The sequence below is a fragment of the Felis catus genome, chromosome X (assembly GCF_018350175.1).
Source record: "Felis catus isolate Fca126 chromosome X, F.catus_Fca126_mat1.0, whole genome shotgun sequence".
Taxonomy (NCBI): Eukaryota; Metazoa; Chordata; class Mammalia; order Carnivora; family Felidae; genus Felis; species Felis catus.
Genome location: NC_058386.1, coordinates 1397501 through 1419655, shown reverse-complemented (window position 1 = coordinate 1419655; position 22155 = coordinate 1397501). Strand labels below are relative to the sequence as shown.

The window sequence follows — 22155 nt, the reverse complement described above, 5'->3', positions numbered from 1 at the left end:
CTGAGCTTCCCTCAACACAGTCAAGTTGGCATGTATGATTCACCATCACACGGGCTGGTTGACGAGAGCACTTGAGTGAATTCAGCTGGGCCAGACGCCCCAACTGTCATGCCCAATTGACTCTCCCCTTCCACCACATTGCTCAGGGTTTGCTCCCAGCCCATGGGAGGGGAGGAGCTTATATTCACTTGCAAAAGCAGTGCTACTTAGAAATACCCAGCACATGCCCAGGATATGCCCTCTGTGTCTTGCACAGGGAGCATATTTTTTCTACTTATTCTTCCTCCCGGGACAGATATTTCCTTGGCGGTTGGCTCTTCCTGAACACCACATCTGTCATAGCCTTGTGTTTCTTTTCTTTTCTTTTTTCTTTTCTTTTCTTTTCTTTTCTTTTCTTTTCTTTTCTTTTCTTTTCTTTTCTTTTCTTTTCTTTTCTTTTCTTTTTTTTCTTTCCTTTCCTTTCCTTTCCTTTCCTTTTCTCTTCTTTTTTCTTGTTTTTTTTTTTTTTTAATTAACAGATTTTATTTTATTTTTTTAGAGCAGTTTTAGGTGCACACACAGCAAAGTTGAGGGGAAAATACAGAAATGTCCTCGGTTTCCCTGCATAGTTGAATTTACGTGAGACTTTACGCCTGGCGTTGTACGGACTGTGGATTTTCACACACGTACGGTGATGCGCGTCCATCATTAGAGCGACGTACAGACCCACGGCACGGCCCTAAACATTGTCTGTGCTTGCCCTCCTCATCCCTCCCTCCCCAGCCCCTGCCGGCAGCCCATCTTTCTTCTGTCCCCATGGCTTTGCCTTTTCCAGAATGTCTTATAGCTGGACTCACACAGGATGAAGCCTTTTCAGACTTTTTGGTTTTTTTCCACTTAGTAATGTGCATTGAAGGTAATTTCATGTCTTGTCATGGCTGGAGAGCTCATTTCTATTTCTTTTTTTTTTTCAACGTTTATTTATTTTTGGGACAGAGAGAGACAGAGCATGAACGGGGGAAGGGCAGAGAGAGAGAGGGAGACACAGAATCGGAAACAGGCTCCAGGCTCTGAGCCATCAGCCCAGAGCCCGACGCGGGGCTCGAACTCACGGACCGCGAGATCGTGACCTGGCTGAAGTCGGACGCTTAACCGACTGCGCCACCCAGGCGCCCCTTTTTTCTATTTCACACTGAATAATATTCCCTTGCCTGCGTGGGCCCCGGTGTATGCATCCATCCACCTGCCCAAGGACAGTTTGGTCCCTTGTGAAATAAATCAGGACAGATGGTTAGGACCACACAAGGATGCAGCTTGCTCCGGTCACAAGACGAGATGTCCTCCGGCACTTGGGTCATCTGGGTGCCTTATCCACGGCCCCTTGGCCCCGCTGGCCGTCCGCTGCCCAAGTCCCTGCCGTGTCGGTTGCTGACTTCTTGTTTCTTCCACCCGTATGTTCACCCTGCTTTTCCAGGGAACCAGCCATACGAAGGGAATGTGTGCAGAGCCCTGTGGGTCTTGGGTTCGTAATGGCATATTTCTTGGGATTGCCGCTCTGATCCCTTGTTATCCTCACTCGGGGCAGTAGCTTCTCACACGAAGGAGCTCACTCCCTTAGCTGGGTCCAATCTTCCAGGTGGTGGCCGTGGGCGCCTGTTGTACGACACGGCGTATATTTTCTGATGGTCAATTTTATGCGTCCTCTTGGCTGCGCCGTGCAGTGCGGGCATGTGGTCAAACACCGTTTTGCACGTTGCTAGGAAGATATTTCTCGAGGAGGTGAACATTGCAATCAGCAGACGACCCTCTATACTGTGGGTGGGCCTCGTCTGATCAGTTGAAGGCCTCACAAGAAAGGACACTGAGCTCCCCAGAGGGAGAAGGAATTCTGTCTCCAGGCAGCCTTTGGACTCCGGCCGCAGCCTTAGCTTGTCCCTGGGTCTCAGCCTCCTGACGGGCCCTGCAGAATGGAGACAGACACCCTCAAATGCATACAATTGGCACGAACCAATTCCTTACGTCAAGTCTCTGTCTCTGTCTCTCTCTCCTCGTCTCCGCCAGTGTCTGCTGGTCTGTTCTCCGGAGAACCCTGGCGAGTACATACTTCCTGCGTAAGAGACGCCGGGTCCCAGGAATATAAGGGCCAGACTAGTTACTTAGTGAACTGATTTATTTGGAGAGAGAGAGAGAAATATTTAGTTAGCTAATCAGTTAGTGAATGGATTTATTTGGAGAGAGAGAGAGAGAGGGAGAGAGAGAGGGTGAAAAGGGGAGGAGCACAGACACAGAGAATCCCAGGCAGATTCTGTGCTGTTACCACGAGGCTCGAACCCACGAACCGCGAGATCATAACCTGAGCCGAAATCAAATGTCCAACCGACTGAGCCCCCCCCCCAGGCGCCCCGATGTTCACGTTCTTTTGCAAGACGTCTTTGCGCACAAAAGCACGTTCCCTTCATTCCCAAGACCCTTCCGGTGCCACAGAATTAAACCGTTTCTGGACGCGGTCGCCGTGACCCCACTTTTCCCTGCAGGACTTCTGCACACCCGGGTGTGCGCACAGCTATCCTGTGACCCCTTCCCCTGCCGCTGGCGCTCGCCGGCACGAGGTCGACCCCCCACGTTCAGGTTCCAGACAAAGAAGAGGGCCCCTCGGGTCTCTACCCGCGAGGTGCACGGGACCTGCCTCTCGCGGTGCCTGCGAACGTGACGCCCTCGCCAAGCTCACGGGCGTGGGAGGGATTGGTTACTTTTCTTCTTCTCGTGCGCGTTGTGTGCTTAACCCGGAGCCGCTAAGCCCCGCGGTTTTGGTTTCCGGAGGAAAGCGGCGGGTGTGAGTGCTGCCCCCCGCCGGCGGCCTCACCCAAGGTCCCGGGGACGGCTGCGTGGCCGCGACCCGGGTACAGCGCAGGCTGCGCCACGCTCCCTCTGCTGCCCGCCGGACACGAGCTGCTTGTGTGGGGATTCATCCTTTGTCTCTTCGCACCGGCTTTTCAGGGAAGGACCCAAGGCACGTGGGGCCGACCCGAGCACCGTCGGGGAGGAAACGGGGCGGGAAGGGTGCCCGGCTAGCCCCTCCAGCCAGGCTGCCGCGTCCCCGGACGGACGCGTGTCCCGCACGGACCTGTGCACGCGTGCACACCGGTCACGAGGGTTTGAATTGGGCTCCCCCCACACCACCAGAGACACCCTGAGGGCTTAGCCCCTGTACCTGCGAGGGGGTCGTCTTTGGAAGTGGGGTCTCTGCAGATGGTCAGGTAGGATGTGGTCACTAGGACTGTGGTCCTTAGGGGAGAGGAGATCAGGACACAGACACATCGGGAGGGACGACCACCTGGGGACCCAGGGGGAAGACGGCATCTGTGCTCCCAGAGGAGAGGCCTCGGGACAAACCAGCCTCGGGGCAGCCTGGACTTCAGCCTCCCAGTTTCACCCCTCCTGGACCTCAGACCCCCAGCCGCCACCCTGCCTGGACCTCAGACCCCCAGCCACAGCCGTGCCTAGAAATCAGACCCCCAACCTCACCCCTCCTAGAACTCAGACCCCCAGCCTCCACACTGTCTGGACCTCGGACCCCCAGCCTCACCTCTACTGGACCTCAGACCCCCAGCCTCCACCCTGCCTGGACCTCAGACCCCCAGCCTCAGCCCTGCCTGGACCTCAGACCCCCAGCCACAGCCGTGCCTGGAACTCAGACCCCCAACCTCACCCCTCCTAGAACTCAGACCCCCAGCCTCCACACTGTCTGGACCTCGGACCCCCAGCCTCACCTCTACTGGACCTCAGACCCCCAGCCTCCACCCTGCCTGGACCTCAGACCCCCAGCCTCAGCCCTGCCTGGACCTCAGACCCCCAGCCACAGCCGTGCCTGGAACTCAGACCCCCAACCTCACCCCTCCTAGAACTCAGACCCCCAGCCTCCACACTGTCTGGACCTCGGACCCCCAGCCTCACCTCTACTGGACCTCAGACCCCCGGCCTCCACCCTGTCTAGACATCAGACCCCCAGCCTCCACCCTGCCTGGACCTCAGACCCCCAGCCACAGCCGTGCCTAGAACTCAGACCCCCAACCTCACCCCTCCTAGAACTCAGACCCCCAGCCTCCACACTGTCTGGACCTCGGACCCCCAGCCTCACCTCTACTGGACCTCAGACCCCCAGCCTCCACCCTGCCTGGACCTCAGACCCCCAGCCACAGCCGTGCCTAGAACTCAGACCCCCAACCTCACCCCTCCTAGAACTCAGACCCCCCAGCCTCCACCCTGCCTAGACCTCAGACCCCCAGCCTCAGCCCTGCCTGGATCTCAGCCTCCCAACCTCACCCCTGACTGGACCTCAGACCCCCAGCCTCACCCCTGACTGGACCTCAGACCCACAGCCTCAGCCCTGCCTGGATCTCTGACTCCCAGCCTCCACCCTGCCTGGATCTCAGACCCCCAGCCGCCACCCTGCCTGGACTTCAGACACCAAGCCTCACCCCTCCTAGACCTCAGACGCCCAACAGCCACCCTGCCTGGACCTCAGACCCACAGCCTCAGCCCTGACTGGACCTCGGACCCCCAGCCTCCACCCTGCCTGGACCTCAGATCCCCAGCCTCCACCCTGCCTGGACCTCAGACACCAAGCCTCAGCCCTGCCGGATCTCTGACTCCCAGCCTCCACCCTGCCTGGATCTCAGACCCCCAGCCGCCACCCTGCCTGGATCTCAGCCTCCCAGCCACACCCCTGCCTAGACCTCATATCCCCAGCTACCACCCTACCTGGAACTCAGACCCCCAGCTTCAGCCCTGCCTGGATCTCAGCCTCCCAGCTTCACCCCTGCCTGGACCTCAGACCCCCAGCCTCAGCCCTGCCTGGACCTCAGACCCCTAGCCTCAGCCCTGCCTGGATCTCTGACTCCCAGCCTCCACCCTGCCTGGATCTCAGACCCCCAGCCGCCACCCTACCTGGACCTCAGACACCAAGCCTCACCCCTCCTAGAGCTCAGACGCCCAACAGCCACCCTGCCTGGACCTCAGACCCACAGCCTCAGCCCTGCCTGGACCTCGGACCCCCAGCCTCACCTCTACTGGACCTCAGACCCCCAGCCTCCACCCTGCCTGGACCTCAGAACCCAGCCTCACCCCTCCTGGACCTCAGACACCCAGCCTCCGCCCTGCCTGGATCTCAGCCTCCCAGCCTCACCCCTGCCTAGACCTCAGACCCCCAGCCTCACACCTCCTGGACCTCAGACCCCAAACCTCCGCCCTGCCTGGACCTCAGACCACCCAACCACAACCCTGCCTGGATCTCAGCCTCCCAGCCTCACCCCTGCCTTGACCTCAGATCCCCAGCCTTACCCGTGCCTGGACCTCAGACCCCCAGCCACAACCCTGCCTGGACCTCAGACCGCCAGCCTCAGCCCTGCCTGGATCACTGACTCCCAGCCTCAGCCCTTCCTGGACCTCAGACCCCTAGCCGCCACCCTGCCTGGAACTCAGACACCCAGCCTCACCTCTCCTGGACCTCAGACCCCCAGCCTCCACCCTGCCTGGACCTCAGACCCCCAGCCTCCACCCTTCCAGGACCTCAGACCCCAGCCTCAGCCCTGCCTGGATCTCAGCCTCCCAGCCTCACCCCTGCCTGGACCTCAGATCCTCAGCCTTGCCCGTGCCTGGACCTCAGACCCCAGCCTCCACCCTGCCTGGACCTCAGACCCCCAGCCTCCACCCTGCCTGGACCTCAGACCCCCAGCCTCAGCCCTGCCTGGATCTCAGCCTCCCAGCCTCAGCCCCTCCTGGACCTCAGAACCCCAGACTCCACCCTGCCTGGACTTGAGACCCCCCAGCCTCATCCCTCCTGGACCTCAGACCCCAGCCTCCACCCTGCCTGGACCTCAGACCCCCAGCCTCCACCCTGCCTGGACCTCAGACCCCCAGCCTCCACCATGCCTGGACCTCAGACCCCCAGCCTCAGCCTCTCCTGGATATCACCCCCAGCCTCACCCCTCCTGGACCTCAGACCCCCAGCCTCAGCCCTCCCTGGACCTGAGACCCCCAGACTCAGCCCCACCTGGACCTCAGACTCCCCGCTTCAGTCCTGCCTGGATCTCAGCCTACCAGCCTTAGCCCTGCCTGGATCTCAGACTCCCAGACTCAGCCCTGCCTGGATCTCAGACCCCCAGCCTCAGCCCTGCCTGGATCTCAGCCTCCCAGCCTCACCCCTGCCTGGGCCTCAGACCCCCAGCCCCCATCCTGCCTGGATCTCAGACTCCCAGCCTCACCCCTCCTGGATCTCAGACTCCCAAACCCAGCCCTGCCTGGACCTCAGACCCCCATACTCAGCCCCGCCTGGATCTCAGACTTCTAACCTCAGCCTTGCCTGGATCTCAGACTCCCAGCCTCTGGTCCTGCTTGGATATCAGAGTCCCAGCCTCAGCTCTGCCTGGACCTCAGACCCCCAGACTGAGCCCCGCCTGGACCTCAGACTCCCTGCTTCAGTCCTGCTTGGATCTCAGCCTCCCAGCCTCTGCCCTGCCTGGATCTCAGACTCCTGGCCTCAGGCCTGCCTGGATCTCAGCCTCCCAGGCTTGGCCCCACCTAGATCTCAGACTCCCAGCCTCCAGGACTGGGAGACAACAGATGTGTGTTGTTGAAGCCCCTAGGTCAGTGGGACATATTTGGGGAGACCTTCTGTTGCCCTAGACATAGACAGACAGGCATCATCTTGTACAGAATGAAGGTGAGCTTTGGGAACGTGGCAGGTGCGTCTGGTGAGGTCTCAGACAGGAACTGGGAACAGGTTCTTGGACACTGTGGAGACGAGGTGGTCCTTGCAATCGAGTGACGGAGGCCTTGGCTGAGTTGTGTGGTAGTGTTGGGCGGAAGGTAGACCTCACCCGTGGGGGACTTGCACGTTTCGTGGAGTAGATTTCTGAGCAAAGTCTGCTTGGTGTGGGCTGGCTGCTCGCTGGTTACAGGAGAATGCGACACCTGAGGCACACTCCCGTAGGCGGTAGTGAAGCTCCGTGGGGCCAGAACTTGAAAGTTGGGGAGAGCTCTGACCTTGTCCACGTTGCCCAAGATGAGACCGTGTGCTCTGGACACAATAGCAAGGATGTGGCTGGACCGCCGTCTGCTAAAGAGATATGTGTGCGATGTGTGAATACAGTCGGCCAGTCCGCAGAATATTGCGCGGGATATGCTTATGCTGAAATTGGTCGTCTATCTGAAATTCAATACATATATGTATTTATTCATTTTTTAAAAAAAAAATTTTAACGTTTATTTATTTTTGAGACAGAGAGAGACAGAGCATGAGTGGGGGGAGGCACAGAGAGCAAGGGAGACACAGAATCTGAAACAGGCTCCAGGCTCTGAGCGGTCACCACAGAGCCTGACGTGGGGCTTGAACTCACGGACCGCGAGATCATGACCTGAGCTGAAGTCAGATGCTCAACCGACTGAGCCACCCAGGCACCTCTACATATATGTATTTAAACATCCATCCGTCTGTCCATCCATCTGTTATGTATGTACCTATGTGTCTACCTATCAATTCTATCTATCTATCTATCTATCTATCTATCTATCTATCTATCTATCTATCATCTATTTATCCATGCATCAAATCTATCTATCTATCTATCTATCTATCTATCTATCTATCTATCTATCTATCCATCCATCCATCAAATCTATCTATCTATCTATCTATCTATCTATCTATCTATCCATCCATCAAATCTATCTATCTATCTATCTATCTATCTATCTATCTATCCATCCATCCATCAAATTTATCTATCTATCTATCTATCTATCTATCTATCTATCTATCTATGATCTGTCCATCCATCCATCCAATCTATCATCTGTGTATCTATGTATCCATCTATCCATCCATCCATCCATCCATCCATCCATCATATGTGTGTATCTACCTAATGTGTCTGTCTATCTATCTATCTATCTATCTATCTATCTATCTATCTATCATCTATTTATCCATGCATCAAATCTATCTATCTATCTATCTATCTATCTATCTATCTATCTATCCATCCATCCATCCATCAAATCTATCTATCTATCTATCTATCTATCTATCTATCTATCCATCCATCCATCAAATCTATCTATCTATCTATCTATCTATCTATCTATCTATCTATCCATCCATCAAATCTATCTATCCATCAAATCTATCTATCTATCTATCTATCTATCTATCTATCCATCCATCAAATTTATCTATCTATCTATCTATCTATCTATCTATCTATCCATCCATCAAATTTATCTGTCTATCTATCTATCTATCTATCTATCTATCTATCTATCTATCTATGATCTATCTGTCCATCCATCCATCCAATCTATCATCTATGTATCTATGTATCCATCTATCCATCCATCCATCCATCCATCCATCCATCCATCATATGTGTGTATCTACCTAATGTGTCTATCTATCTATCTATCTATCTATCTATCTATCTATCTATCCATCCATCATCTGTCTCTCTCTACGTATGTATTTCTCTCATCTTAAGGAATTGGCTCATGGAGTGATGGAGGTAGCTAAATCCAAAATCTGCAGGGTGGACCAGTAGGCTGGAAACCCAGGGCAGATTTACAGTTTGAATCTGAAGAGTATCTCCTGGGGGAATGCCGTCTTGCTCAGGGAATGTCAGTCTGTTACATTAATGCCGTTAACTGCTTAGAAAAGGCCCACCCACATTAGGGAGGAAAATTTGCTTTTCTCACACTCTACTGATTTCTGTGTTAATGTTATCCAAAACAAACAAACAAACAAACAAACAAACAAACAAACAAACAGGTTCACAGAAACACCCAGAATGCTGTTTGACCCCATATCTGGGCACCGCGGCCCAGCTAAATCAGCTATCCTGAAAGCCATGATGCTCATGCCTGTGATATCGTTGTCCGGGGCTCAGCCAGAGGGATCGGGGGCTCTAAGGTCAGGGCGTGGGGATTTCACAGCCTGACTCCTGGACTATCTCGGGTGTGGTGGTGTTAGCCTCTTGCTCTGGACGTCCGCTCTCTGGGCACGGCGGGGGTTGGCCCACGGCCAGCATCTGTGCTGGAAACCAGGGCGTTAGGCTCGTCCTTGGCACGGGGGGCACTCGGGGAACTGAGTCCCTTGACCTCAAATCCAGTGCCTTTCTGTGGGCACCTCCTCCCCCCACTTTCCACGGGGCGTGCCTCCTCATTTCCTCCTTTGGGTTGGGCCTCGCTGGCTTGTTCAGACTTTTGCGTGTGTGGGAAACGGCAGGTCGAACCTCCTTGCTCTGATTGTACCAATATCTGCCCCTCGCTTTCCCCTTCACATTCCTTTTTTTCTGAAATGAACCTTTTTTTTTTTTTCCCTTGGCTTTGTGTGGCAGCCTCCGTGAGAAGGCACCTGTTTTCCTTCCCATTCTGGTGACGGTCGGGGGCGGTGGGGGGGCCTCATTTCAACACAACGAGGACCTTTGTTCTTCTAGAAGAAAAAGGCTCCTTGAGCTTGGCTTGGGGTAAAAGGTCGTGAGCGGGCAGACCCTTCCTGGCATCGGCACAAAAACGCGTGAACAGAACGTGTGACACCTGCATTTTGATGCACGGGCGTGTAAGCGTGTGTCAGTCAGTGCCTGTAAATCTGAGCAGCTGCTGACAGGTGGCCAGTCGAGACGGCTGCTGAGGGCGGCTTGGGGGAGGGTGTGCGTGCCCAGGGGTGCGGCCTGTGGAGTCAGTGGGGTCCGTCTCTCCCGCCCGTTGGGCTAAGCGGCCCTCAAATCTGGTTTTCCAAATGCTCCCTCAGAAGTCCCTCCTGCTGGACCTGCTTTGCACTGTCCCTTCCGCCTCAAGGATGCTCGCTGGTCCTTGTCTGCGACACGCACCCGCCCCCTGCCCGTGGAAGTGAGCTCAGTCTCCCCGGGACCCCCTCTCAGTCGTGTGTCACAGGGACGCATCAGGGGGCCGCCTCTCAGTGTTGCACTGTCGCCCTCATTCCGTGCAGCCTTCCTGGGGCTCACACACGCACTCCCGGTGCCGCAAGACAAAAATCTTGTCTGTTCCTCTGTTTGAAGACTGTTCCTGTCACTCCTTCTGTGTCTTCAAAAGATGCCCCCGATGGAAGATGCGAGGAAGCCTTTGACGTGTGGTGCTGATTTAACACCCGTCCATTGAAAAGGTGGCGGGAGAGCCGTCTCTGGCATGTTTGCCCTTTTCTCTTTGGCTGCCAGGAAGCTCAAGGCGGAAATTGCTCATGGAGCTCCGTGGGGGGGGGGGGGGCTCTTAGGATCAGCATAGATGCAGATGATTTTTAATCTTCCCAGGTGGTTCAGATCTATCTCTGGAACTGAGTTTGAGTATTTGATTTACTCCCCACCCTCCACACCCATTATTAACATGCATTGTATAAGCAACTTCCATAAATTATATTTGGACATCTTGAACACGGAGCCTGAAGTTTTTATCGTTTCAAATCGTTTGTGTTCATTTGGCTTAATCCCGGGAAGCTTTACAGCTCACGGTCTGTGTCTTTAACCTTGAAGTTGGGAAAATAGAAGGTGTTATTTTTCCAAAGGGCACATACTACGCACAAAGGGCAGAGGTAGTAACAAAAGGAGACTTTTAAACATGTCTTGCAGCATAAGGGCGCCTGGGTGGCTCAGTGGGTTCAGCGTCCGACTTCCGCTCAGGTCACGATCTCCCAGCTCGTGAGCTCGAGCCCCATGTCGGGCTCTGCACCGACAGCCTGCTTGGGATTCTCTCTGTCTCCCCCTCTGTGCCCCTCCCTGGCTCACGCTCTCGTGAAATAAGTAAATAAACTTAAAAAAAAAAAAAAGATGTCTTGCAAAATTAAGTTTTGCATCGTAACTTTATATCGAGAAACAACACTCACGACCTTGAGCCACCTGGTATCTCCTAATCACGCTTTTGGGGATTCTGGTATCTCGAAAATCACAGCCGGGTGTTAAGTGAAGATTCGTTCGTGTATTTCCGTGGAAGCCTGGAAACTTGTCTCCCATCACAGCAGGGGTGCGTTTTCCCCGTAAACCCGTCTCCTTGAGTCTTTATGAATCAGGGCATTTGTTTCGTTAGTGTTTCTGTGTCGGGCTGGTGATCGCTGTTCTGATGGGATCGTCAACCCAAAGACCACCCCCGGGGCCATATGTTTGAGACAAAGTCTGGAATGGGAATGGCGTCCATATTGAACAGGGATCCTTCCCACCAGGAGACGGGCGTGGGCAGGACGCGTGTGATTAAGCTACGTTAAGGTTAATGCTGTGCTCGCTCAGGAAATGATTGATTTCAGAACAAAAGGAATTCATGTTCACGTCCATTCCGGAAACACGCAAAGCCACGAGGAAGGAAATTAAGTCAAGGTCGGTATTCTTACGACCTCTCTCCCGTGCGAAATTCTCAGTCACCATTTCTTTCTTTCTTTCTTTCTTTTTTTTAAGTTTATTTTTTTGAGAGCCAGTGGGGGAGGGGCAGAGAGAGAGGGACACAGAGAATCCCAAACAGGCTCGGAATCATTCTTCGTTTCTTAAAATACTTATCTCTCTTCCTCCGATTCCACTCACATGTCTACTAGACCGTTTCATATTGGCTGTGACCCTTGGGAGCTCTGTTTTTGTTTTTATTTTTTTTTTCCACTTAAAAAAATATTCCCTTTGTATTTTAGCTTAAATAATGTTTCTTCATGGTTATTTTTGAAGGAGAGACAGACAGAGTGAGAGCAGGGGAGGGGCAGAGAGAGGTGGAAACACAGAATCAGGCTCCAGGCTCCGAGCTGTCAGCACAGAGCCTGATGCAGGGGTTGAACTCATGAACCGTGAGATCATGACCTGAGCCGAAGTTGGATGCTTAACCAACTGAGCCGCCTGGGGGGCCCCGACTTAACATACACATCTCATGTGTGTATATATTATATACGGATATATATCCTGCTTTCTGTTTTTTTTCTCCTTAAGCAGCATGGCTAGCCATTTCTGGAAAGGAAGCGTGTGTAAATCAGGAGGGTCTGGGGGCCTCGCCTGTTATGATTTAAGCGTTAAGCACTGCCTGTCAATCTCGCTTTGGGATGAAAGGTTAGGACTGCTTACAAAGACCTTGCTGTCTGCCTTTTGCTGGTGACCCTGAGCGCCGCGAGACGTCCTGTCCGGGTAAATACAAGGGTGTGCGTGTCCCCGCGTTTGGACACCAGGCTCCCCTCCTCTCTTGGACCTTGGGTCCTCACCTCTGTCACCTGCAAAAGGAACGTGGGACTGGACCGTCGCTCATGTTTTTTCCTGCAGAACCTCTCTGCGATCCTGCTGTCCTCCCATCAGTAGCCCACGAGAACAGCCTGGTTATAAAGAGCGTGCATCCTGCTGGGACCTAAACCCACCTGAGGGGAGGGCTCCCGGTTGTTGAGTGGAGCCCGGGTGTCTGCAGACTTGCTGTGTAGCCTGAAGGAGTCGCATGGAGTGAGGTCCTTTAGAGAAGTTGCCCCAGCCAGAGACACTCTTCCTGGTGGAGACTGTGTTTTCAAATGTTTCAATGTTCGTAGGGTGGGGAAGATACCCAGTTGGCCTGCTCAGGCTTTCCTCTGTAGGCTTAGTTCTTCATTTTAGGGACGAGAATGCCTGACCGTGGCGGCATATGCCCATGGAAGGAAAGTGGATTCCTGGAAGGATCTCCTAACACGGGGACCAAAGCTGGTCCTTGCCCAGCAGGTGCAATTCTTCACCTGCACTTGGGCCACGCTCGCAGGGCTGCTGACTGTTTGTTCCTTGCATGATCGTGCAGACAGAGGGCGAGGAGACCCCACGGTGTGGGCGTGGGGCAGGCTGTACATCCCTACACACAGGGACGCAGGCTGCGGTGACGATCCTTGGTTTCACCTTGGAAGTGTGCGCTGTATCTCCAAGGGAGATTTTTAGAAGTGATTTTGCGGGACCACACGATGAGTGCCTTTCGTGTTGCACAGTGTATTGGTCAGTGCCCCCACCCACATAGGGACTGTCCCATTTCAAATTCCTACCCACAATGCCAGATACGTGTGCCATCCAAGTGGATGCACTTTTGCTACTCGGATGGTACCTCAGGGGCTTTTCACAAGTATTTTTCTTATTCGGTACAAACCCAAAGGCCGTTATAAAGACCATGCCGTATGTTTTCATATACACGGCGATCTTTGCCCCTTTTTCGTTATAGACTGTTTTTTTCCTTGATTTTTAACAACTCTTACAAACAAGAAAATACCTCTTTGCGTGTGATAGGAGTTGCGATTTTTTTTTTCCAGTTTATCATTTTTTTTTCTAACTTTGCTTTTGGTGTCTTTTTTTTTCCACCAGTGAAATTTGTTTACTTAATTTTTCTCACGTTTGACTTATAATTAGGGATGGCTTTTTGTACTCTGAGATTAAAGATAAACGTATTCATGCTTTTTTTGTAATATCTTCATTGTGTGACTTCTTCTTCTTGGTTGTTTGATGTGTACTATGAGGTATGGGTCTAATTTTTCTTTTTTTGCCCCAATGTCTATTTAGGTGACCCAACATCGTCCTCCCCCCAATGTCTATTTAGATGACCCAACACTGACCCCCCCCATGTCTGTTTAGATGACCCAAAATCATCTCCCCCCATGTCTATTTAGATGACCCAACACTGACCCCCCCATGTCTGTTTAGATGACCCAAAATCATCTCCCCCCATGTCTATTTAGATGAGCCAACACTGACCCCTCCCCCAATGTCTATTTAGGTGACCCAACACCATTTATTAAAACGTTCATCTTGGTCACCTTTATCGTACGCCGAAGCTCTCCTTGCTGTCCAGTTCCTGGAGGAGGAGCACGCTTTTCAAATGCAAACCAACCCGTCCACAGCCCTCACCCCACTGCCTCCAAGACCCCACTCTGGGTCACGATCCACACTACCCCCCCAGTCACTGCAGGGCCAGGGACCCACAACTAGGACAGCCCCTACCACCTGGAGAGTGCTGAAATAGCCCACACTAGCCCATGCGAAACCAGCTTAGCCTGATTACCTCACCCATTTCTTTGCACGATAAAGGCTCAAGTCCACATTTCCTTGTCTGTCCGCGTCCTGACCCACCTGCTGCTTCCCCGTGGGGCCCCGCCGCGTGGCGTGCCCCCTCCTCTTGGGCGCTGTGATCAGGAAACTTCTTTTTCAGTGGCAAGCAGTCACCCCCCAATCTGCTGCCCTCCTCTGTCCTTGGGCAACAGTAAAGCCTACACTTCTGACCCAAATACTCCCTGCCTGGTGTTGCCTGGGAACATTTGCCGTGGACTCCCGTCCGCGGTTGTGAACACGATACCCGCATCTGCTCAGGACATTCCTGCCTGTCGCTGTGCTGCTATTCCAGTTGGTTCCTGCCACAGCCTCCCTGGGGTCGAGGGAGACGTTACAGGTGTCTCTCCCCAGGCTGTAATCGCTCATGACTGGCCCCCCCACAACGGTTCCGAGCCTGTGGGGAACCCACGAGGAACCAAACCACACGCACCACACCACGCCTCCCCTGGCCTGTCCACGTTCTCCCGTGGCGGGGTTCTGATGCACGCGCGCTCTGCCTGTCAGCCTCACGTTGATGTTTTTGTCTCTGGTCTGTTTCTCCTGCAGTTTTTCCCCCACAACCCGACCGTGTGGCCATAGTGACTGGAGGCACGGATGGCATCGGCTATGCCACGGCGAAGCAGCTGGCGAGGCTCGGCATGCACGTGATCATAGGTGACGATTGCATTTTTGGCTAATGCCAGGGAGCCAGTAGCTTGCGCGTGTCTGCATGCAGACAGTCGTTTGCTCGTGGGTGCGACGGTCCTTTGCGCAAAACACCTACGTGTGTCCTCTTTGCATCCCCTGTCCTACTGCATTAGGACCCACCTTAGTGACCTCATGTTACCTTAATCCCCTCTTTAAAGACCCGCCCCCAAACACAACCACATTCTGAGGACCTAGGGCTCAGGGCTTCAGCGTATGAACCTGGGGAAGACACAACGTAGTCCGTACCACACTCTCAGCCGGTGTTCACAACGCTGGCTTCCTCTGCTGCCAGATCCTAAAGACACTGTATTTTCCCTTCTCCTATTCCAACTCTCTCTGTTCCTTATCCCGGCTTCTAACTCCTCTTTGAAAATGAAGGGATTTTCCTTGCCTGGAAAAAGAGAGAGTTCCAAGGACCCATTTTGCTTTTGTTTAATAGTTCCAGGGAACTGGGGGTAGAATTTGTAATCAGCTGGCAAAAATGCTATGTGCACATCAGCTTTGGGGAAAAAAAAAAAAAGCACTCAATGCTAATTATGTTCTTTTTTTTTTTTTTTTTTTTTTTGAGAGAGAAAGAGAGTGTCTATGCCAGCAGGGGACGGGCAGAGGGAGAGACAGAGAGAGAGAGAGAGAATCTTAAGCAGGCATGGACCCTGACATGGGGCTCGAGGTCACAACCGCGAGATCACGACCTGAGCCACAATCAAGAGTCAGATGTTTAACTGCTGACCCAGGTGTCCCTCTAACTACGTCCCCTACTGACATCATCTGCATTTAATTACTACCTTTTATGGTGTCTGTTTATATATAAATCGTATTACACGTCTCGTTTTAGCTGTTAAGGATTGCTTTCCACTTAAGACTTTCTAAATAACATTACGCATGGTCATTTACTGAGCCATTAGTGATTTATTTCTTCCTTTCTCCCATTTTTTCCTGTATCTTTTGCCCGCTACCATCTATCGAAGGGTGGTTTTGGATCAGAAGCTCTAGTCGAGGCTGGATATTTCAACATGAATGTGTTTTGTTCCTTCCTGGCTCTTGTGAGCTCAGGACACAGTCACGTTTCCCCTTTCCCAGTCCTTGGACACTGTTGGCATCCAGTTCTGCATTAATATTAAAAATAGGAATCCATTATGAAAATCCATTAATCCACTAAAATCCATTAATATTATAAACCAAAGAATGGTGAAGTACAGATATAAAAATATGTAAGAACACAGACTCATCACGTAATGGCGTACATTAAGTGACCTCCTGGGGGGTTTAGTGACACCTACGATTGGCCCCTGTGAGGATCTTAAGCTTTATTTTGAGCCAGCTTCAACACGTGAACCCTGTTATGAAAGTGTATCTGGTTTCTGGCGGTGGCCAGGTCATAGACCCTGCCCAGACTTCTGTGTCTTGTCCACATTCTTAGGGGTTGGCCACCATGGTATGGGTGATTGCTGATGTTGAAACTCACAGTCCTGAGTTCCATGGAGGATGTCTGGGGTGGGGGGCTCTTGACCCACATGGGGAACCCCAGGTCCAGCCAGCGTGGTCTTCTGTTTTCTTTGGCCCACGTGGGTATACGCAGTGATTCCTTCCGTCCCGTAACCAAATAGACTCACACTCCTAAATGTGAATCTTTTCTTCCGCTTTTGCAAAACATGACTCTGCAGTTTAAAATTTTTTGTGTGTGTGTCACATGGCCCTTCCCACATTTCATTTTTTGAAAACCTATGGTTTCTTACAGTGATTCCTTCCTCACGGACCCACGTAGGCACCTCCCTGTCATGAACAATCGGGTCTGTTGAACGGAACACATTTCTCAGGCTTTGGGATGGGTGGATTACTTCTTGGTCTACCTCACCGTTTTCTTTCCTCGTCAGAGTGTTGTTTTTCCTTCAGGGATGCGTCCAAGTGCCTGTTGTCTGCATAGATGGGGAAATGTTTGAACAGTTTTTGACAAGTCCTTGCATGGGCTGTCTTTACCAATGTCCGCATCTTCCCTCGCAGATGGAGAGGGGTTGTTTGCAGATGTGGGGGTCTTACAGGAGAGAGGGCCTGTCTGAGTGTGCATTTCTAGACGTCTTCTTCAGTTTTAGCACCTCTGTGATGTGTTTATGTCTCCCTGGGACCTGAGCACATCAGGGGACAGGGCATGTGAGCAGACAGACTGGGTCCTCTAGGAGACTCCTGCTGTATCTGGGATTTCTGCCGCCATGTGGAATGACTTGATCAAAGTGACATCAGCTCTTGAACACAAGGAGAAATAGGTGCCCTCTGAGGGACTGCTGAATTTAGGCTAGTGGCAGAAGGAAGCTGGTGGAGCAGGACAGGGAGGGAACGTCTGGTCTGAGAAAAGACAGAGGCTGTCATCCAGCCCTCGTTATCTCTGCCCCTGTGACTTCTCCAGTGCACTTGTCTGTTTCATCTTCTTAATTCCTTATGAAACTGGGCAATGTTGCAATGCGAAAAGAAATCATTCCATTCCTGTGCTGTTTGCTGCAGTGTGGTGGTTTAGGTCATGATGACATCTAGTTGATTAGGAGATCATGAGGTCTAGTTGGGTTGGGTCATGATGAAGTCTAGTCGGGTTAAGTGATGATGAGGTCTAGTTGACTTATATCATGATGAGGTCTGCTTGGGTTATATCATGATGAGGTTTAGTTGACTTATATCATGATGAAGTCTAGATGGGTTATGTCATGATGAGGTCTAGTTGGTTAGGTGATGATGAGGTCTAGTTGACTTATATCATGATGAGGTCTGGTTGGGTTATATCATGATGAGGTCTAGTTGACTTATATCATGATGAAGTCTAGATGGGTTACGTCATGATGAGGTCGAGTTGGGTTGGGTGATGATGAGGTCTAGTTGGGTTAGGTGGTGATGAGGTCTAGTTGACTTATATCATGATGAGGTCTGGTTGGGTTATATCATGATGAGGTCTAGTTGACTTATATCATGATGAAGTCTAGATGGGTTACGTCATGATGAGGTCTACTTGGGTTAAGTGATGATGAGGTCTAGTTGACTTATATCATGATGAGGTCTGCTTGGGTTATATCATGATGAGATTTAGTTGACTTATATCATGATGAAGTCTAGATGGGTTACGTCATGATGAGGTCTAGTTGGTTAGGTGATGATGAGGTCTAGTTGACTTATATCATGATGAGGTCTGGTTGGCTTATATCATGATGAGGTCTAGTTGACTTATATCATGATGAAGTCTAGATGGGTTACGTCATGATGAGGTCTAGTTGGTTAGGTGATGATGAGGTCTAGTTGACTTATATCATGATGAGGTCTGGTTGGGTTATATCATGATGAGGTCTAGTTGACTTATATCATGATGAAGTCTAGATGGGTTACGTCATGATGAGGTCTAGTTGGGTTAGGTGGTGATGAGGTCTAGTTGGGTTAGGTGGTGATGAGGTCTAGTTGACTTATATCATGATGAGGTCTGGTTGGGTTATATCATGATGAGGTTTAGTTGACTTATATCGTGATGAAGTCTAGATGGGTTACGTCATGATGAGGTCTAGTTGGGTTGGGTGATGATGAGGTCTAGTTGACTTATATCATGATGAGGTCTGGTTGGGTTATATCATGATGAGGTCTAGTTGACTTATATCATGATGAAGTCTAGATGGGTTACATCATGATGAGGTCTAGTTGGGTTAGGTGGTGATGAGGTCTAGTTGACTTATATCATGATGAGGTCTGCTTGGGTTATATCATGATGAGGTTTAGTTGACTTATATCGTGATGAAGTCTAGATGGGTTACGTCATGATGAGGTCTAGTTGGGTTGGGTGATGATGAGGTTTAGTTGACTTATATCATGATGAAGTCTGTATGGGTTATGTCATGATGACCTTCCTTGGGTTGGGTCCTGATGAGGTGGAGTTGGGTTACTTTATGGGGAGGTCACATTGGTGTAGGTCATGCTGAACTCTAGTTGAGTGAGCAGTATGTAGCACAGACACAATGCAGTGACAGCATGTGGCACCCATGCGTGCAAGGACTGGAACCCTGATTGTTATCACCTCCTCATTTAGGTGATGTTTGCTGAGCACCAGGAACATCCCTGCCAGCAGCAAAGTTCTCATTTTCTTGAGCAAAGCAGAGTAAGTTCCACCTGTGCTCTTTTCCACAGAGCTTCTGATGTCTGCATTTACACCTTCACCACGGGTCACAGTGTGACCCTCTCCGTCAGTCCCATCGAGTGTGGAATCTTCCCTGCTTCCCGAGTCTTTCAGGGCATAATTGCCTGCATTCCGAGAGTGGCAATTTGTCATTTTGTGTGACAGTTGGATACAAGGCCACTTAATGAAATACCGTCATCGGACACTTTAACACAAATGTTGTATTAAGTAAAAAAGAAGACGTGTGTATATTCAGAAATTTCAAATTTGCTAATCCTGCGTCTGCTAATGTTTAGAGAATAATCAATTACTTGCTAGAAAACTGAAAACAGAACTTGGGTTTAAGTCAAGCACGTTAATATTGCTGTACATCCATCAATTAGTTTCTCCCCTGCTCACAATATCTTAGTTATTATTGTTTCAGAACACTATTTTGGTGGAAGATGTTTGTTCCTAAGTCTTCATGACCAGCCATCTAAGGCGGAGACCAAGGGCCAGTAAATATTCTTTCTGTGATAGGCCAGATAACAAATATTTCCGTAGGTGTGTTTCTCCCCGATCAGTTCCACTTCATAGCAGCAAAGTGGTCACTGCCAGTATTTAAAGCTACAGGCATAGCTGTTGTTCCACTATTTTTTTTTTTCCTTTTTACAACAAGGGGACCTTCAGATTTGGCCCTAGGCTCATAGTCTGCTGACCTTGGTTTAGGCTCAACATCTTACAAAAACCCCACACAAACAGATGGAAGTTACATTGCGTCTTGTAGACTCTCGAAATCCGGTGGATAGGATGCCGTCCAAAGAGAGAGAAGTGACTCAGTGCCTTGTCGACGTTATGGGTAGGACGTCTGTGGGACGCGTGGCACGTGGAAAACTTAGCCCTCCAGAGGAAGGACTTGTAGACGGCAGACCCACAGTGTCTGTGCCCAGTAGCATCCTGGTCGAATTCTATCTGTTTTGCGATGTGTGCTCAGTAAACGTAGGAAAGACCTTTACCAAAAACGTGCCTGAGAAAGCGAGGCACGACCAGTCATGACCAGTTCCCCCTGCTGGTCGACGGCCCTCGCTTTCTGTGGCCCTTTCTGTCTTTTTCGGGAACGTAGAGGTTCTATCCCACTTCCTGCGGGCTTCCACTGGACCACCCCTTGATGCCAAGATGGCAAATGCCAGAAGCTTGGGCCCAGCAGCAGGTGGCTATTTAATATTTAAAAATCGCATGGGATTTCACAAGTGAGCTCCCGCACGCATGTGTGCAAACAGCATGCAGAAATGCCTCTGAAAAGGATGGCTTGGTAATCTATTCTCATTGCGATTTTCAAGATGGTTCTAGCCCGGAGCACACCCAGCCGGCAGGGGCGGGACCCGGGTGAGAAGGTGGTAGGAGCCAGCCCCCTCCCTTGGGACATGCTGGACCCGGGCCACCTGGCCGTGCTCAAGGCTCTAGAAGCTTCACGCCCACACCTGTGTTCCTCAGATGCCAGGTCTAATCCCCTTCTGTGGAAGCGCTCCCATGACTCACCCCTGCAGGGACTTTCTGGGTTAGCTCATCCCTCCAAGGAGCTGAAAATCTGTCTCTGGTCCAGTTGCTTGTGAGCGCTGGTGTGTAGGCAGGCAGGGTCTCCCGAGTGTCTCCCCCACAACAGCAGCCCCGTCAGGCACCCCTTAATAGCAGGACTCTGTGCTTAGGGACATTCGGAAAATAGTAGTACCCCGGCCTGCAATTGTCAGTGCACATTTACTTAGGAAGACAGTGAAGAAACCTTATTCACTATTTTAATCCCAAATGTCATAGTCTGTAATTAAAAAAATTGTTTTGTTTTTTATTTTTAATTTATTTTTAGTTTTCTTAACATTTATTTATTTTTGAGAGAGAGAGAGAGACAGAGGGTGAGCAGGGGAGAGGCAGAGAGAGAGGGAGACACAGAATCCGAAGCAGGCTCTGGGCTCCGAGCTGTCAGCGCAGAGCCCGATGCGGGGCTGGAACGCACGAACCATGAGATCATGATCTGAGCCGAAGTCGAATGCTCAACCAACTGAGCCACCCAGGTGCCCCTCAGTTATTTTTTAAGTAGGCTCCCCCAGGCACTTGAACTCACAACCCTGAGATTAAGAGTGGCACGGCCCATGGATGAGCTGGCCGTGGCCCCGTGTCGTCCGTATTTCAGCCATGACACCCCTCACACACAAAGTACGTGCCACAACCCTTCTACACTCACATTCGGGAAAACCACACTTGCCGAGTTTTCACGGAGCCACCAATAAGGAAATGGGAAATCCCACATCCGTAGCAGGCACATCCCGTGATCAGTTTTACAGATCACACCACCAATGAGTGGACGGCCGCTGGGGTGGCTCAGTCGGTTGAGCGTCTGACTCTTGATTTCGGCTCTAGGTCAAGATCTCGCAGTCCATGAGTTCGACCGCCAAGTTGGGCTCCGCACTGACCACGGAGCCTGCTTGGGATTCTCTCTCTCTCTCTCTCTCTCTCTCTCTCTCTCTGCTCCTCTCCCTGGCTCTCCCCGCCCACCCCCTGCCCGCCCCGGCAAAAAAAAAAAAAAAAGTTTCTTAGAAAGTTGTATTTCTGATTTCTGCTCTGTCCTTCCCGTCAACATTTCTATGCCTACGTGATTCTTGGCTTGCCCCCAACCCCTGACGGCGTGCGTTGGACCACCAGGCACCCCACGCCCCTGTAGTCACCATTAAGGAAGATGTCAAACAAACGCGTGCACCTTGTCCATCCAGGGTGAAGGAGAGGCTTCCTCAGTTGGTAGGTTGACTTGGCGGGAAGGGATCCACAAGCCCATTCGGCACCAGGGCAAGAAGAGAAGCCATAAAGAGCCCACCCCAGGGCTGAGTTTTGCATCTCAAGACAACATTATCTCGTGCTCGGTTGCACCTGGACAGCCTTCCCACTGCTTATATCTTCTCTTTTCCTTTTAGCCGGAAACAATGACAGCAAAGCCCAAGACGTTGTGCAGAGACTAAAAGAGGAGACGTCGAATGACAAAGGTACTTCTTGTAGCCCAACGGCTCTTTGCCTTGATCCGAGTTGGTGTTTGTGGCTGAGCTGCATACCTGGGCATGGGATCGGGGGTGTGGGGGGTGGAGATGACTCGGGGCTGGGGGATGTCTCTCCCTCTTGCGCGTTTCCTTTGGGGATTTCCGGTCGCCACTGGAGAGTGACGAAGGACAGCAAACGTTTCACCCGTGGCCGCGTTGCTCTGTGTAGGCAGCTCCTGCGGACGCGTTGGAAGGTGCTGGTCGGTTGCATCCTTGTGACTTG

General features: G+C 51.6%; 1 protein-coding gene across 6 annotated transcripts in view; it reads left to right on the top strand.

Moving 5' to 3' along the window:
• DHRSX (dehydrogenase/reductase X-linked) overlaps positions 1-22155 on the top strand; it is a 221320-nt gene that overhangs the window by 16856 nt on the left and 182309 nt on the right. For all 6 annotated transcript variants that reach the window (XM_045051165.1, XM_023249148.2, XR_006593306.1 and 3 more), the window contains exons 2-3: positions 14595-14702; positions 21813-21881. In XM_045051165.1, coding sequence (XP_044907100.1) covers positions 14595-14702; positions 21813-21881 — 177 coding nt within the window. The remainder of the gene's footprint in view (positions 1-14594; positions 14703-21812; positions 21882-22155) is intronic.